Source organism: Malania oleifera, chromosome 11 (assembly GCF_029873635.1).
Source record: "Malania oleifera isolate guangnan ecotype guangnan chromosome 11, ASM2987363v1, whole genome shotgun sequence".
NCBI classification, from domain to species: domain Eukaryota; kingdom Viridiplantae; phylum Streptophyta; class Magnoliopsida; order Santalales; family Ximeniaceae; genus Malania; species Malania oleifera.
Genome location: NC_080427.1, coordinates 12,480,060 through 12,496,619, shown reverse-complemented (window position 1 = coordinate 12,496,619; position 16,560 = coordinate 12,480,060). Strand labels below are relative to the sequence as shown.

Genomic DNA, 16,560 nt, shown 5'->3' with positions numbered 1-16,560 from the left:
AACTGAAGCTAAAGGAAAATGTACCTGCAAATAAACTAAAAATAAAACAAAATAAAATAAAATGAAAATAAAGGAAAGAAAAACATCACAGTATGTCTGGAGGAGGCTCAGGAGGAATTTCGTTTGGTGGGTGCAGGGCTATAAATTGCATTGGAGGGTCTCCAAATTTGAGTCGCCACAATGAATTTGCTTTGTTACTTGCACAAAAATCATTTTCAAATAAATCAATGCTCTCCAAAGTATCAGAAAAAACATGTGCAGATTGACTTTCTTGTTTTAACAAGAAAGGATCTTTATTCAGTATGTTTTCCAGGATATTCACTTCTTTAAGAACCAGTCTTTGAGGAAAAGGTGTCGGAACAATTATCTTCGGTTTTTTGAAACATCAACATTAAAATTTTTACTTGGTTCCTTGAAATTTGAACTCTTACCATTCTGATCAACCTCCCTATCCGGTGTATTAGTCACCTTGCCACTGTGGAGATTTGCTACGACATTGCAATCCTTGACATTTACTCCAATAGAGGATGAAGGTTCCATGGATGCAACCTGCACTTGAGTATTTAGCTGGGCTTGAGATGGGGATTCACCTTTCTCTAATGCACTCAATGTTGTGTTCAGCCTAGTCAAATTGGTGCTTATCTCGCTGATGGCATGAGAAGTCTTGAATGTTGATCATATTTTGGCTTGCCATGAATTGCTGAAGTGTATTAGCCATATGTGCCATGCTATCATCAAGAGACTTCTTCGATGGAGCGGGTGCTAGAGCTTGAAAATTTTGAGCAGCTAAAGAATAGTTCTGAGAAATCTGATGTGGCTGATACTGATGCTGAGGAGCAGTCTGATGATATGTCGGCAAAGAAGGTAGTGCATAGGATTGAGGAGGTTGTTGAAAATGCGAAGAAGGTTGACCAGACTGATCATTTCTCCCTTAAAAATTTGAATGACTCCTCCATCCTGGATTATAAGTGTTAGAGAAAGGCTAATTTGGTGCTCTATTAACCCAAGTCGCTGATTGCATCTGCTCAGACCCACTCTCCTGTAATACTGGCATAATCAGACAATCTTGAGTCTTAAGGCTAGAATCGGCGCATAAAGAACACACCTCCACTGCTTTCGTAGCTTTCACCTTCTCTAATTCCATAACCTCTACCCTCCTAGTCAAAGCAGCAATACGAGGAAGGAGATCTGTTTCCTCTTTGATTTCATATTTACCTCCACCACCAATTGTTCTGAGAGGTTGTATTGCCAATGGTGCCTGATCAAATTGTGTATTCCATTGTTGGGCACTTTCAGCTAGGTAATCAAAAAATGAGAGTGCTTGATCTAGTTCCTTGTTAAAGAATTCCCCGTTGCACATGGTTTGAACAAACTGCTTGCATTCAGAAGTGAGAGCTGTGTAAAAATAATTGACTAGCCTCCAAGACTCAAACCCATGATGTGGACAAATGTTTATCAGATCCTTGAACCTTTCCCAACAAGCTTGGAAAGTCTCATCACCTTTCTACATAAATTGACTGATTTGCTCTTATTAGAGAAATGAGGTTCTTTGAAAAGGAAAAAATTATGTAAGAATTCACGTTGCAAGTCCAACTAGAGATAGAATTAGGTCTCATAGAATTAAACCAAATCTTCGATTTATCCTTTAAAGAGAAAGGAAATAAACGAAGTTTAATAAACTCATCAGTGCTAGCTTTAGTAATAAAAGTAGTGCAAGCCAACTCAAAGTCTGTTAGGTGCTGGTAAGGGCTCTTAGAATCCATCCTGTGGAACTGAGATATCACTGACAACATCCCATGCTTAATTGTAAAATTACGTGCATCTTCAAATGAGCATGATTTTTTTCTTTTAGATAATGAGAAAAATCAACATAAAGGGAAACCACAAGTTTGAAACTAAATCTGACATTCTCTGGCAATGGCGCCAAAAACTTGATTCACTCTAAGATGAGTAGCACAAAGGCTATCCCAAGTATAGGAGTTCTGTCACGTAATAATTAGCCCAAAAGGCCAGATTGTCTCCTTGGGGAATGTAGATTAATTTCAAACTTGCGTTGAGGCAACAAGGAGAAAAATAAACAAAAACATTTACTGAACACAGTTCAAATTCATATTCTTGGGTTTCTGAGAATTTGTAACGAAATTAAAATAACGCAAAACATAAACTATGAACTTACATGCATAAAGTAAATGACAAGAATAACCAAAGCTTTAAATATTCAAACAATGAACCAAAATGAGGGCTTCATTAATTCTAATAAAACTCCTTCAATCAACAAAGTAAACTCAACACAATAATAACTTAAACAAGACATTGAAAGAACAATAAAGTATACCAAAAATAAACTCAGCACAATAATAACTTAAACAAAAAAACTAAATCCAACAATATCTTAAACAAAATAAGCTAAACTCAACAATGGGTTAAATAAAAATAACTCAATCCAATAATAAGTTCAAACAAGTTAACATAATCCAACATTGAAATGGAAATTGCAGGAAATAAAAAACAAGAACTTAAATCTAAATCCAAGGAATTTACAAGAAAAACATTAAAATAACAATACAATAAAGAAGATAAATAAACAAGGGAAAAGGTGGAGAGAGAGAGCGAGAGAGAATGGCCGAGAGTGAGGCTGCCCTTTTTGGTTCCTGCACACCCATTACACACTGCCTTTCTATCCTCTCTTTTCTCCCCCTTCTCTTTTCTTTTTTTTTTTTCTTTTTTCTCAGCAGGGCACCCCAAAACCCTTTTTTTTTTCTTTCTGCCCAGCAGTTTTCTTGTTTGCGCACAGCAGCTGCTGCCCTAGCCTCCATATCCAAAACCCTCTCTGTTTTTTTTTTTTTTTTTAAACCTTACGGCCAGCTCCATATGTCATGGACCCTACGGACCTTTTCAATTTCATGGACCCAGCTTTGTTTTTTTAAAGCAGCGCACGACCCAGTTTTTGTTTCACACGGCAAGCCCCTTCTTAATTTGTGGTGCACGGCCCACGTATGCATGGCCCATGCAAATGCATGGGCCTCACGTGGCTTCTTTCTCCTTTCACGTGCTGCTCCTCTAATTTCCAGCTTCCTTATGTGCATGGCCCACGTATGCATGGGCCATGCAAATGCTTCTCCACATGCATGGTTGGTGTGGCAGGTGCAGCAACTTCAAGCCCGATTTTGACCTTGATGCATCGAGTATCTCTCAAAACTCAAAACATGAAAGTACTAGAGCTTTTTCTTGGCGTTCTATAGCGTCTTGAATCATCTCAATCGGAGTTCGGATGAGAGAGTTATGCCCAGATTACGAAGCGATGTTGAAACTGTCCATAATCACCAAATTAGCTTTGTTTTGCACTTTACGCCTCCATTTGCATCATTTTGCATGCCCCACTCCACTTTTTGCATGTGCATCTTTATTTCTTCTTTAATTCCCGAAAATACCTTGCAAAAATTAAACACTATTACTCGTAAATTTACAAATAAAAATAGAATAAAAATTCAAATATTATAAATTGAGCTCAATATTGAAATATTGGACGTAATTAGGCATTTAAGTAAAATTGTAATCCTTAATTAATGCTTTTAAACACCTAATTACGTAACTTTGACGTGCAATCAAGTATATCCCATGATCTCACAATTTTTATTACATTTATATGTCAAACTTTGGTTAGAAGAGCCTTTGAGATACAAAAAAAGTCTTACAAACAACATCCCAATGTGGTTGTATGGTATTTTCCATAAACCGATTCATCACCCTACTACAAAAGATATATCATATCTAGTGACTTTCAAGTAGATCAACTTGCTAACCAATTGCCTATATCTGCGTTTGCCTTCAAAGTCTGGTCCAACATCCCTAGATAACTTCATGTTCGGATCCACATGAATATGAAGCGGTTTGGTTCCCAGCAAACCTCACTTAGAAAGTCCAATGTGTATTTTCACTTAGATAGATTCAACTATTTTCTACACTGTACAATACAAGAAAGTAATGCAACATACCCAAATCCTTGATTTGAAAGTTAGCTTGAAACCACTGCTTAACATCTGTAGTCCGCTGTGGTCACTGCTAGTGATGATCATATCATGAACAGAGATTATTAGAAGTACCACATATGTCTCCTTTTTGTGGACAAAGAACGCATGATTAAAATAGCATTGGATGTAGCCAAGTATAGAGACCGCCACCCTAAATTTTTCAAACCAGGCTTGAGGAGACTGCTTATTACCATAAATAGCCTTATGCAGCCTACATACTTTATGTCACGAGCCAAGCTTGCTCAGGGCATTATGCTTGCCTGTGACTTCTTGTCTTGTGTGCAGGGATGGGAAACCATCATGCAAATAATATTTTAGGTTTTATTCATTGAGTGTGATAGTGCCTTTTTGTGAAATGGGAGTATGACTCCTTAGTCAGTTTTACGTTTTCTAGTGCCAAAGCTAAAATAATGTAGAAAGCTTTTTAGGTGAGGCTGATTTTTCATTAATCATTGTAAAACTCACTAGCATTTGTAAACTTGTTTAGCCTATTTGCCTCCCTTGCTAGACACGCTTTGCCTATAGAGGTGTTAGTAATGAATTGCTTGCTTTACAATGTTATGTCTTGATTCTCATTTACTTGCAAGATTGCTTATTGCTTCCGTTTAACATTGTATTCGATGGTTAAGAATTTGTTCATGTGGTGAAATTGTGCTATACTTTTGGTTGACTAGTTAGGCAAAAGTCTAATAACTTGTGCCGCATGACCCTTCACAAGGTGTGAACTGCTCGACCTGTGACACTTACCACCCTCCTCCTGCTTAACATACCAAGGAGGTTGCTCTATGTGTATTTCTTCCTGTAAATCTCTATACAAAAAGACATTCTTTACATCCAACTGGTATAAGGGCTAAATGGAATTAATTTCCAATGAGGTCAACACATGAACATAATTTAGTTGAACAATCGGAGAGGTTTCAAAATATCAACACCATATGTTTGGGTTTACCCTTTGGCAATTGAGGCTTAAAATGTTCAATAGAGTCATCAGGAGGATATTTAATGGTGTAGACCCAATGACACCTGCCCAACTCCTTACTAGGAGGAGGATCCACCAAGTCCTATGTGCCTTGCGTGGTCAAGGCATCCATTTCTACATCCATTGCATGCTTCCACCCAACATTAGTAAGCACTTCAAGCGAGGAAGGGATAGAAATAGATGAAAAAGGGCAAAAGAATATGTAGGACTAGGAAGGTGAAAAATGGAAACATAATGATCAATAGAATAAGTAACTAAAGACCACCAAGTGCATGTTTGAGTACCTTTCTGATGAGCAATTGGCAATCCAAGTCATATGTGGATGGATCTTCAGAGTTGGAAATAGTGATGGGCAGAAGAGGTGGCTGCATGGTGTTAAATGATGTTTGTGCTTGCTTTCTGTCATTTATAAAATTAATTGGTATTTCTTGGTTTGTATTCAATGGATTTGAAAGATGAGTAGAAGATTTGTGGAGAAGGATAACAAAAGGAACCAGAGGATTTAGCACATGAGGGGGAATTAAAAACTCAAAACTCGTTGGACTCAAAATAGATTCATCTAGGGAGGACTTTGAACTGGAGAAATAAGGTGTACCATAAAAAAAGGTGACATCCGCACGAACATATTTCCTACAAGTGTGGGGATCATAACATTTGTAACATATCTAAGTTTTCGAGTCCTTGACAAAGGCACATTTAATAGCATAAGGAGAGAACCTGTTTTGTCTTGTATGTAGAACATAAACAAAACATGTGCAGAGAAAGACACGAGGCACGGTAAAAGACTTGGATGTTTCTGGATATATGAAGAAGAAGGGAATTTGTCCCATTAGAATAGTTAAGGGCATCTTATTGAGCAGAAAACATGCTATAAGAAGAGCATTAGTCCAAAAGGTTTTTGGAACATGCATATAAAGGAGGAGCGACTGTGCCATGTCAAGTAAATGCCTATTTTCATATGCGAAAAATCATTCACAAAGGACACAAAATATTGATAACCAGTCATATTATTGACTTTACGGGGATCGCAAATATCTGAATGAATAACAGAAAACAATGATTTACTACTTGATTCGATTCTGGATGGAAAAGATGTCCTAACATGCTTTTCCAATTGATACGCAATACATTCAAAACAAGAAATTGACTTGAACATGGGAAAAACTTCTTGTAGTTTTTGAATAGATGAATTATTCAAATGAGCATGCCATTGATCAAGAGAAACACCACAAGTGGAATTTGAGGAAGTGTTATTACAAGGACGAGATCAACCACCACTACCTTCGAAATAGTACAAATCATCCTTCTTTAGCTCTCCACCAATCCTCATCTTTGTTTTGAGATCCTAAATAACACAATGAGAAAAAATGGTCTCAAAATAATCGTGATATTTTTTTAATTGGCTAATTCATAATCGGTTCAAGGGAAATTTAGGCACGTCAACACATAGGAAAGAGGCATGGAAGGACGTAAGAGAATATTTATACAACTTGAAGCTAGTGTAATTGAATCATCAACAGAAGTAACTTTGGAGTGCGAAGTAGTGGGTTTCTAGGATTCAAATAAACTACTTGTCACATGGGAGAAGGCACCACAATTGATAACCTAGGGTTAAGATGATGGAGAGGCAAGAAGCTTGGTTGTGCCTAAATGGGCTGCAGTAGCATTAAATGTAGAAGAATGAGTATGGAGTTGATAAGCCATGCAAATCAGATTGTTATACTCCTCTAGGGACATGGTAGATGAGATGATGTGCTCAACCCCATCCGAGTGGATAGGTGCACTTGAACTTTCAATTGTGGAATCATGCTTATGGTCCGAAATTGGTTTCTCATGGATATCCCACTAGCGATCAACAATATGGTTTTTCTTGCCATAATGCATGCAAATGCGAGAATTGCCATGATGGGCTCCTTGTCTTGATACAGTACCTCTACCTTCTAAACCTCATCCTATATCTTCCAACACTTCCTTACCATGGTTGGAGGTGGTGCTAAACATGGTTGAACTATCATAGAAAGAAGTTTGAAGAGAGGGGGGGGAGGGGGGGGGGGGGCTGGCTGCTGAGAGCCATCTTTGGTGGTCCATTGGATTCTAGCATATGCTTCATTCATGAATGGTATGGATTCAACGGCAATGATTTTATCGTGGATGGGTAAGCTCAAAACTCAACCTAGACAAAAACTTGGTAATAACAAATTCTATTTGGAATTAACTAGTTGATATATGTTGAGTTCCTCTGACATATTATTTGAAGTGCTATAATACTCGTTGATGGACTTCTCTTATTGGTCATATTGAAAAACCTTCTCATATATGTAAAAACACAAGTTTGATCTTTATTTGCTTTCATGAAAATCATCCATACGACCTTTGGCTGTTCTATGAAGCATCACGTTTGCGCAATTTATGGCTCCATGCTATTCCAAAACAACACAAGAAATATGTCAAGTCTCTTTCATCCAATATTCTTAATCCTTGGAGTTTGGAGATGGAGGAGAATGCAACAAATACTTGGACTTCCTTTCATGTTGATATGCACACGTACCGCCTGCGACCACAACAGGTAGTTGGAGGATCCGACCAATTTTATGGATGTGATCTGTACGTTAATAGTATAAGCTGAAGCTCTCTCTGTAGAGGCCATAAAAACCACTCCCTATACACTACAATCAGCACACACTAGTATTGGGAATGAATAACACAGCAACTATGGAGAATCAAGCAGCACACAAACAAAAACCAGCACTTCAGAACTTCAAGGGGGTAGCACTTACCACAAAAGTGAAGTTGTCATCCTATGAGGAGTTAACTACACGGTAGATGACAGATTACAATAAGCATGACATTTAATAAACAACATGGCAGCACAGCAGCTGAAGAAATTATTGATGGCAGCCACTAGAATAGAGTGCAGAGTCACTGAACACCAATTGAAACCATCAGTACTTGTTACAAGATTGGAAGCAAGTGACCAATCATTAATGCACAGGATTGAAACAGCTTCAAAATGCCAACACTTGCCAAAACAGGAGAACAACACCAGTAGTATACCCAAAACAGAGAATAACTGCTTCACATTAGTAAACCACCTCAAACACTAAACGTCCTACCAAGGATGCTGCGCAGCCAAACCATGAAGAAAAAAGGTCCCTAAATGACTCAAGCCAACAAGATAATCATTTTTGAGAACACAAAACAGAGAATAGCTGCTTCACATTAGTAAACCACCACAAACACAAAACCTCCTACCAAGGATGCTGCGCAGCCAAACCATGAAGAAAAAAGGTCCCTAAATGACTCAAGCCAACAAGATAATCATTTTTGAGAACACAAAACAGAGAATAGCTGCTTCACATTAGTAAACCACCACAAACACAAAACCTCCTACCAAGGATGCTGCGCAGCCAAACCATGAAGAAAAAAGGTCCCTAAATGACTCTCAAACCAACAAGAAAATCAGATTTGAGAACTAATTATGGAAGGATAAAAGAAAAAAACGAAAAACAGAGTATTCAAAGAAACAGCTCTGATAAATCAGATTTAGTGTAGATGAATGCTTTGATATCATGTTGTTTGGCTAGAGATATAGTAAGGAAGAAGAGAAGAAAATAAGAAAGCTAGAGAAGAGAAGAAGACAATTTTCTTAGAGCCTTACATACAGCTCATGATCTGCCCTCTTATATTTGAATAATAAAAAGTTTAAGGAGAAATGGCCCCACTTACACACCCTTAACTGCTGAAACTGGTGTAATTGAATGAGCAAGACTGCAAGAGTAATCTTTGATTGTAAAGTAGTTTTCAAGGACTGAAATAAATTAGTACTGCCTGTCATATAGAGGAGGCACCAGAATCAATAAGCAAGCTAAGGAGGATGAAATGACAAGAAGCCCGACTCTACTTGAATACGTCACAGCAGCATTAGATGTAGAAAACTTAATTTAAAGTTGTCATCCATGCTGACAGGATTTTTATACTCCTCTCAAGACATGGTTGATGATGTACTCAACTCCGATGGAGTTGGCTAAGGGCACTATAAGTTTAAAAAATGGAATCACCCTTAGCAAGAAGCTTATTGGCCCAAGTTAGTTTCCCATGGAGATGAGTAGTATGGTTTTCCTTGGCACAATGTGTGCAAATGTGAGAATTGCTGAGACGAACTCCTCATCTTGATACACTACCTTTGCCACAATTGCCTTTCGAACCCCTTCCTCATCCTCCAACACTTCCCCTACCATGGTTGAACTATCACGGGAAGAAGCTTGAGAAGAAGACTCAGACCCGTCTTTGGTGATCTGTTGGACTCTGATACCATGTCAAAGTTGTAAAGTTATGGAATGAGGAGAGAAGAACAGAAAAAAGAAGAAGAGAAGAGAAGAGAAGAGAAAAAACAGGCGATAGTTTTACTGAAGCATACATACAACTCTAGGTCTACCGTATTATGTATTAATAATAAAAAGACTTAATGATAAAAGTACAACCACTCACACGCCTTGATTACTAAAATAACATATTCTTTTCTGACAATTATTATGACATGCACATTACATGAATTTTTGTAATATTAATATAACTACGTTTTAAAAATATTCTAGTTAATCTTATTGAAATAATGTTAGGATCTAGGAAGCTCCGACACTGATATGGGATAACGATATGGACACAATAGTATGGCAATTTTGTAAAAACAAGGATACGATACGGCCGGGATACATTACTTAATTAATAATATATATATATATATATATATATATATATATAGGAACATAAGCCCAAAGAGGGGCCTTATAAATGAATGCACTAGTCACAATTTTACTGGTGATAGAAATAAAAGATAAAGAACTCTGTAAAGCCATTACTGTCACCATGGTCTTAAATTTCCACAAAATTGTCAAAATTTCCGTCACCCTCGAAATTGAAATGGTATTCGATATCCGTCTTGCATAATTTCCGTTGAAATCTCGACAAATTATCTAAAATTTATCGAAATCTCAAAATTTTAGTGAGACTTGTCGAAATCTTAACTATATAATGAAATTTCGTTGGAATTCATATGAGCGATTTAGGAGTGAAGTGAAATTTCTCTTTTAATTTATTTTATCGAAACAAAAGATTATTACAAGTGATTTTGAAATTATATGAAAAAAAAAACTTATAGTAGCATTTTATTTGACCATTCATGTCTAAATTATCATTATTTGTATAATAAATAATATTGAAATGATTTATGAATTTCATTTGTATTAACTGAATATGTTTAATGTACATTATCTCACAAATATGTTTGATACACATACTATTTTACAACTTTTTCACCTCATACAAAACATAGATGTATTTATTAGTCCTAAAACCTATATTATTATGTTTGTTAACCATTTCTAGAGTTTCGCAACGAATTCCATGCTTTACTACTAATTTCCGTTATTTTTTCAAATCGAAATTGACATCGAAATCGAAGTGGAAATTTCCATACTTTTGGAGTTTGAAATTCGAGTCGAATTCGAAATTTAAGTCCTTGACTGTCACTGAATATTCACTAATTCAGTACAGAGTCTAATCACGCTAAAATAAAGAATTAAAAAAATGAAAACAAACTATTATGTAAGTTTTTAACTGATTTTTTTAGCATGCTCAAATTTGTTCATCCACAAATTTCTTTTAACACCAATTTTGTATTTAAGTATTTATCCATTAAATACTGAAATTCAAACACCAGTGCACCACTGCCACACAAACAAACAACCAAGTGAAACGCTGAAACTGGAAGAGTCATATTCATATCAGTTTGAGACCACTCCCTTCCAAAAGTTATTTAAGGAATAGATTTCTTAATTCCTGAGAATTATACTTCAGCACACATTAAAAGTGACAAAAAACTCAACAAACGCAGAAAAAGCCAAAAAATATAATAAAATAAAATAAAAAGCCAAAAAAAAAGACAATTAATCTGCAACAAAACCCAAAAGACCAACATGATGAAAGAGGGGGACTCAGCTTAAAGAGGGTTCATGCCTTCCACAGAGTGACATCTAGCGATGGCTAGGGTTCAAAGGCTGCAATGTCAGGTGATGGAGGCCAGGAGGGAGATTCAAAGGTCATGACTTGCGAAGCTAGGGTTCACTTATTCACTGGTTCAGAACTCAGAAATCGTTATCTTCCCCTTCTGTGCTATGGTGTCCCGTGATGGAGCCTGGGAAGGAGCCAGAGGTTTGAACTAGACTCACAAGTGAGAGCTAGGGCCTACTGGGTCAGTTTCTGTTTGTGTTTGTGTTCCCCTCCTTTGTTGTTGTTTGTTTGTTTTATTATTATTTATTTATTTATTTATAATGTTTGGTGGCCAAAAACATTGCGCTTCATATCCTGAATGTATCCCAATCTTTTCCCAATGTATCTAAACATGTCCGGTGTTTTTTAAATAAAAAATAATTATGGATACGAGTCCAATACATGTCTGGACGTATCCAGGCCATGTCCACATACAATACAAATATTCCTCCCCTTTTGAAGTACCTGTGTTTCGTAGGTTAGTATTCACATGTTATACCAAACAAATCTTATATTCCCAAGAATCCTGAATAGCGAACCAAGTAAAAATATTCTCTTAAGATGGTGATCCTATTTCCGGGCATAAAACTCCAGGAAATGATTGCATGAGGGCATTTAAGATAAACTTGAGCCAAATGAACTGAAGTGACATATTGTGTGAGATAACTGTTTATACAACATTATTGTAAATCCACTTCATTCAACATAAGTACTATGCACATATATAAACTTGGAGAAAGTGAAAAATTTTTACAATCACTTGTTTAGATTCTCTGTTAATGGATAATGTTAATCTTGTTGCTATAATCACATGAAATGTTGAGTTTGCTTGTTCTAATGCTGGCAAGACAACAAAGTCAACATGCCTTGAACTCTGGCAAAAAGAACCTTCAGAAACTCTTTTTTTCACTTGAGAACTAACCAATTTTTAACTAAACACGCAGTTTAAAGCCACAAAACTTTAGGTTCCTATGTTTATAGTTACATGCTAGATTTATTTTGTGTTTTGAAAATAATTTAAAACATTAAGCAAGTTTGTTCTCTTATGCTCAATTTGTTCAGGTTCCAACTATTTGTTTAATTTTGAGTAAATCCTTAAACCGACACCAAAGATTTCAAAGGGAAGCTGCAGCTGCGGCATTGTCAGAGTTTATCCACTATTGGTATGTATAAAACAGCCTACATTCACGAAAATGATATGCTTTTTTTTTTTTTAACTGTTTTGATATCTCTCTCTCTCGCACAAAAAAAATTTCTTTCATGCAGCTATGTCACATGGGAGGTGTCTAGGTATCAAAAATTGCGTCACTAATTCCTCTTTATAGTTAACAGCATTGCCATTCATTGATTGCTGTGAAATTAGAGAATACTTATTTGTGCTCTAGAATAATTAAATGTTGTCTATAAGAAATTTAGGGTATCAATGTTCTTTTTTGTTGAAATTCTGCTTTCAATATAAATTTGAAAAAAAACTGAGGACATGCAATATTTATCCAAATTCTGAAATTTTCCTTGCAATTGAACTAGAATCTATCATAGACTTTCTTGAACCTTCTTTAGATTATTCTGGAAATACCTGCTGAATTTTTGTCTTGATCTTTGACATCTTAGATTCTTTATGGTTCTCTTCAATTAATTCCAGACTCCATATTATTCACGTGTCAAATAATTCATGCAATTTTAACCATGATTTAAATTATAGAGAATTTATTTTTAACAGAATTAGGTATTTCGGTTTAGATAATGCTCGTCTCTAGTGTAACTTTTAGTGCATCTCATTTGCAGCGGACACCTCCGCAAAAAGGGGTTGAGGTGGTTATGAGTGCTGATAATCTTATCCCTTGTTTTTTGTTGACTTGTTCTTGGTTTAAATTGGTGGTGGATCTTACTCTCACTGTCAAATCCTCATCAATCTATGATTCTCAATGCTGCAGTGATGAATTTGGTTCCTTATTGGAGCAGATGGTTGAAGCATTGTGTCAACATGTATCAGATGAGTCTCCTACTGTTAGACGGCTTTGTCTTAGAGGGCTAGTACAGGTGAGTCTCCTACTTTTAGACGGCTTTGTCTTAGAGGGCTAGTATGGGTGTTTAATTTATGCAAACTATACATCCATAATTTATTTGGTTGGTTTCCTTTCTGAGGAATAGTAGGCTGTAACTGTATATTGATTCTTCTCATGTTGTTGCCTTTTGCTTTCCTATATTAGCTTTCCAACTAGAAAAAAACGTACTTTATATGCATTCTATGTGTATAATGCATGCACGTATCACACCTCATTAAAACAAAAATCATGTTCGATTGTATTTGAAACTATTTGGTGACTCTGTTTGTTCCATATTCCCTAAAAGGGTATGTTTTTCTTGGATTTGCAAATTTAAAATCAGTTAAATTATATATCTGCTTCTTTCCAGCATTTGTATTTTTGTTTGCTTCTGTTTCCTTTTCGGTTGCTTGTCAAGTAATGAGTTGAATGACTCTTTTAGATTTTGAACTTGCAGATACCATCTATTCATATTAATATGTATATTTCTCAAGTTCTTGGGGTGATATTAGCTTTGCTTGAGGATTCAAATGATTCAGTTCAGCAGACTGCAGTATCATGCTTACTTACGGTTTCTCTCTCTCTCTCTCTCTTTCTCACACACACACACACTGGTTTCCATTTCATACATGTATATATTCTATTTTTTTTTTTTCCCTACATAGGTTCTTAAATTATCGTCGAATGATGCAGTGGAACCCTTTTTACTCAATCTTTCTATACGGCTCCGCAATCTTCAAGTGAGCTTACTCCATTTTAACATTCCTGTAGTCTTGATGTTTCACTTGCTGCTTGGGATTACCATTATTAAGTTGATTGTGTCACTATAAGTTCAATGTGTTGGACAATATGTTCTTTGCATGGAATTTGACAATTGCAGTTGACTGATAACTGCAGTTTAGAAAGAAGTGGATAATCGTACTATATTCTATTTTTTGTTTACTATTATTATTATTATTATTATTATTATTATTGCTGCTTGAATTTTCAAAATTTGAATCTAAAAACATGTAATCCTATCACATTCCCTTGCCCCTGCTATGATCTATTATGTGAGGTCACTTATTTTTTTTGTTGTACTTTTTGTTATTGATTTTGTTTAAATTTTCTTTGTTGGGTGCGGGAGGTGGGTGGGGGTTTGGACAATTACTGTCTCCTGTGCCAGGGAAAACTAGATGTAAATTGATTTTCTTTACTCTTGATGTGTGTCCTTTGTCCCTATGGTTCTGTGACTGGGAAGATTCTGTTGTTAATTCTGTTTAATATTTTTGCACAAGACATTCAAATGATGCTATGGAAAGAAAGAAAAGCACAGGCATTTGGGGACAGAATACCCAAAAGTGGAATTACTGCCTTTATCTGTGACCCGAAGGATAATGATTAGTATATAAAATCCTTCATATTCAACAATTTGATGGAGCAACTAGGGCTTATTATGACAGGAGCAAAAGAGAAAGGAATGAACTGGAGGTTCCTTCTTTCTTTTACACTGCATGTGACATCCCTATCTAGCCTCTCTCAACCTGGCCAATGTTGAGACCTTATTACAACTTCAAAAATTTTGGTTGAGAAGTACAATTGGAGTAGATGCCAAGATTCTGCCATTGATTTTTGCTACATTATCCTCTTTAAACTTGGGCCTAGCACCCAACAAAAATGTTTGACCAAATGGATCCATTTTGGTTTGCATTCAGTGGAAGCAGCCCATTGCATCCTTTCTACTTGAATCCATTGAGTAAAGCTTTTTCTTGCTTGTGAAACTTGACTAATTGTCTATTGCTTGAATGTATTTTTCTATTTTCTTGTCACCCTTAGATTTTATTGTAAGTTCTTTGTGGCAGTAAGTTTACTCTTGGCTGTTGTGCCATAAAGCAGTTGTTTCCGTCTGATGCCTACCTCTGACGCTAGCTCTGTTCAGACTCTTGGACATGTATCTGACACTCCATAAAGACATCTACAATTTTAAATATACTTTCACAATTCATTTCTAGGACACTTGCTTTGAGGCTTCTATAACATGAAGTAGGCATAGTAACTGTGTATTGTATTGTGATGGTTCTTTCATTTATTCACAGAAGAGAATAAGTTTTAAGAAAAAAATGCAATAATATATTTATAAGTTAGTAGTGTAATAAGCTTGGCCACACTTAGCAACAAAAGAAGTCAATACATGATATATTGAGGTCATAAGGAGTATTTTTTTAAAAGTGCCTATTTAACAATTGTTTGAGACAGCTTCTGGTCAAAAATAAATTTGGGGAAGAGTGGTTTAGCTTGTAGTAATTTGAGTTAATCTAGATCTTTTGAGTTGTCTTCTTTGGCTGAATGTGGTATTTTAGATTGGCCATTGATTTTGATAAACTAATTTTTAGGAATAGTACAATAATTTTTGGAATAACAATAATGATTTTCCAAATCAATCACAGGCACATGAACATGAGACATAAATTGATTTCAGGATATGTACCTTACACCATGAATTCTGTTGTTGAAGTCTGAAGAGTTTTGCAATGCCCGGGAGCTTACTACCCTCTTCCTTTTTGTTGATGTGTGACTTGATGGGCAACAACACTAAATTAGGATTAGGACAGGACCTCTCCTTGTTGCTTAAAAATTCCAACATAAGGAAATGCTATCCATCATGGGCTCCTTGTGCAAACAAGGTTCATACATACTAAATCCCATGGACTGGTGCTTTAGACCCATAACCACAATTTGATGATCACTTACCATAAGGCCCATTAATTCCATGCTTCCAAAATGTCTGATATTCATTTATTTCGAATTTTTATCATTTAGGCTATATAAATCCACACAAAAGTCTTAACATGCTTATCTAGGAGTGCCTTTGGGTGGTAATCCTATGATGGTTGGGTTTTGGGATTTTGTAGTGGAAAAGGTGTCCAAGGGATTAGATGGTTGGAAGAGTGTTTTACTCTATTTAGGTGGGAGGATGACAATTATTTAGGTTGTCTATAGCATCTCTCTATTAGAAAGATATACGATTGGGGAATGTTTTTTTGTCGCTTTTTTCCTCGCTTATTTCATTTGAGATCAGGGCAAAATGATCCCATTTCTTCTTTTATTGTAGATTTAGGCAGTCCTCTACCTTCTTGGATTTTCGTTTTAGGAGAGCCTTGAATGGTAGGGAAACCATTGAATTATTTTCTTTGTTGGTTATGTTGGACAATTGTGGGATGTCTTCCGAGGATGATAGTCGATCTTGATTGTTGGATTCATTGGGTGTTTTTTCGTGCAAGTCTTTCTTTGATTTCTTGGTTGGTACCAATCATTCCTTTCTACTCTACAGAGTAATCTGGAAGGTCAAAATCCTCCATAAAATCAAAGCGTTTCTTTGGTTGGTTGTGCTTAATAGAATAAATACTAATGACTTGCTGTAGATGAGGAGACCTTTAGAAGCTCTATCCCCTGATATATGTATGCTTTGTTTTTATTG

The 16,560-nt window shown here is 36.1% G+C and overlaps 1 protein-coding gene across 3 annotated transcripts in view; it reads left to right on the top strand.

Annotated features, from left to right (window-relative positions):
* The window catches only part of LOC131168380 (protein SHOOT GRAVITROPISM 6), a 128,190-nt gene that overhangs the window by 98,511 nt on the left and 13,119 nt on the right, over positions 1 to 16,560 (top strand). For 2 of the 3 annotated variants that reach the window (XM_058127752.1, XM_058127753.1), the window contains 4 exons: positions 12,121 to 12,221; positions 12,993 to 13,098; positions 13,561 to 13,674; positions 13,769 to 13,843. In XM_058127752.1, the coding sequence (XP_057983735.1) occupies positions 12,121 to 12,221; positions 12,993 to 13,098; positions 13,561 to 13,674; positions 13,769 to 13,843 (396 nt within the window). The remainder of the gene's footprint in view (positions 1 to 12,120; positions 12,222 to 12,992; positions 13,099 to 13,560; positions 13,675 to 13,768; positions 13,844 to 16,560) is intronic. The other variant, XR_009140284.1, reaches the window with a different exon arrangement.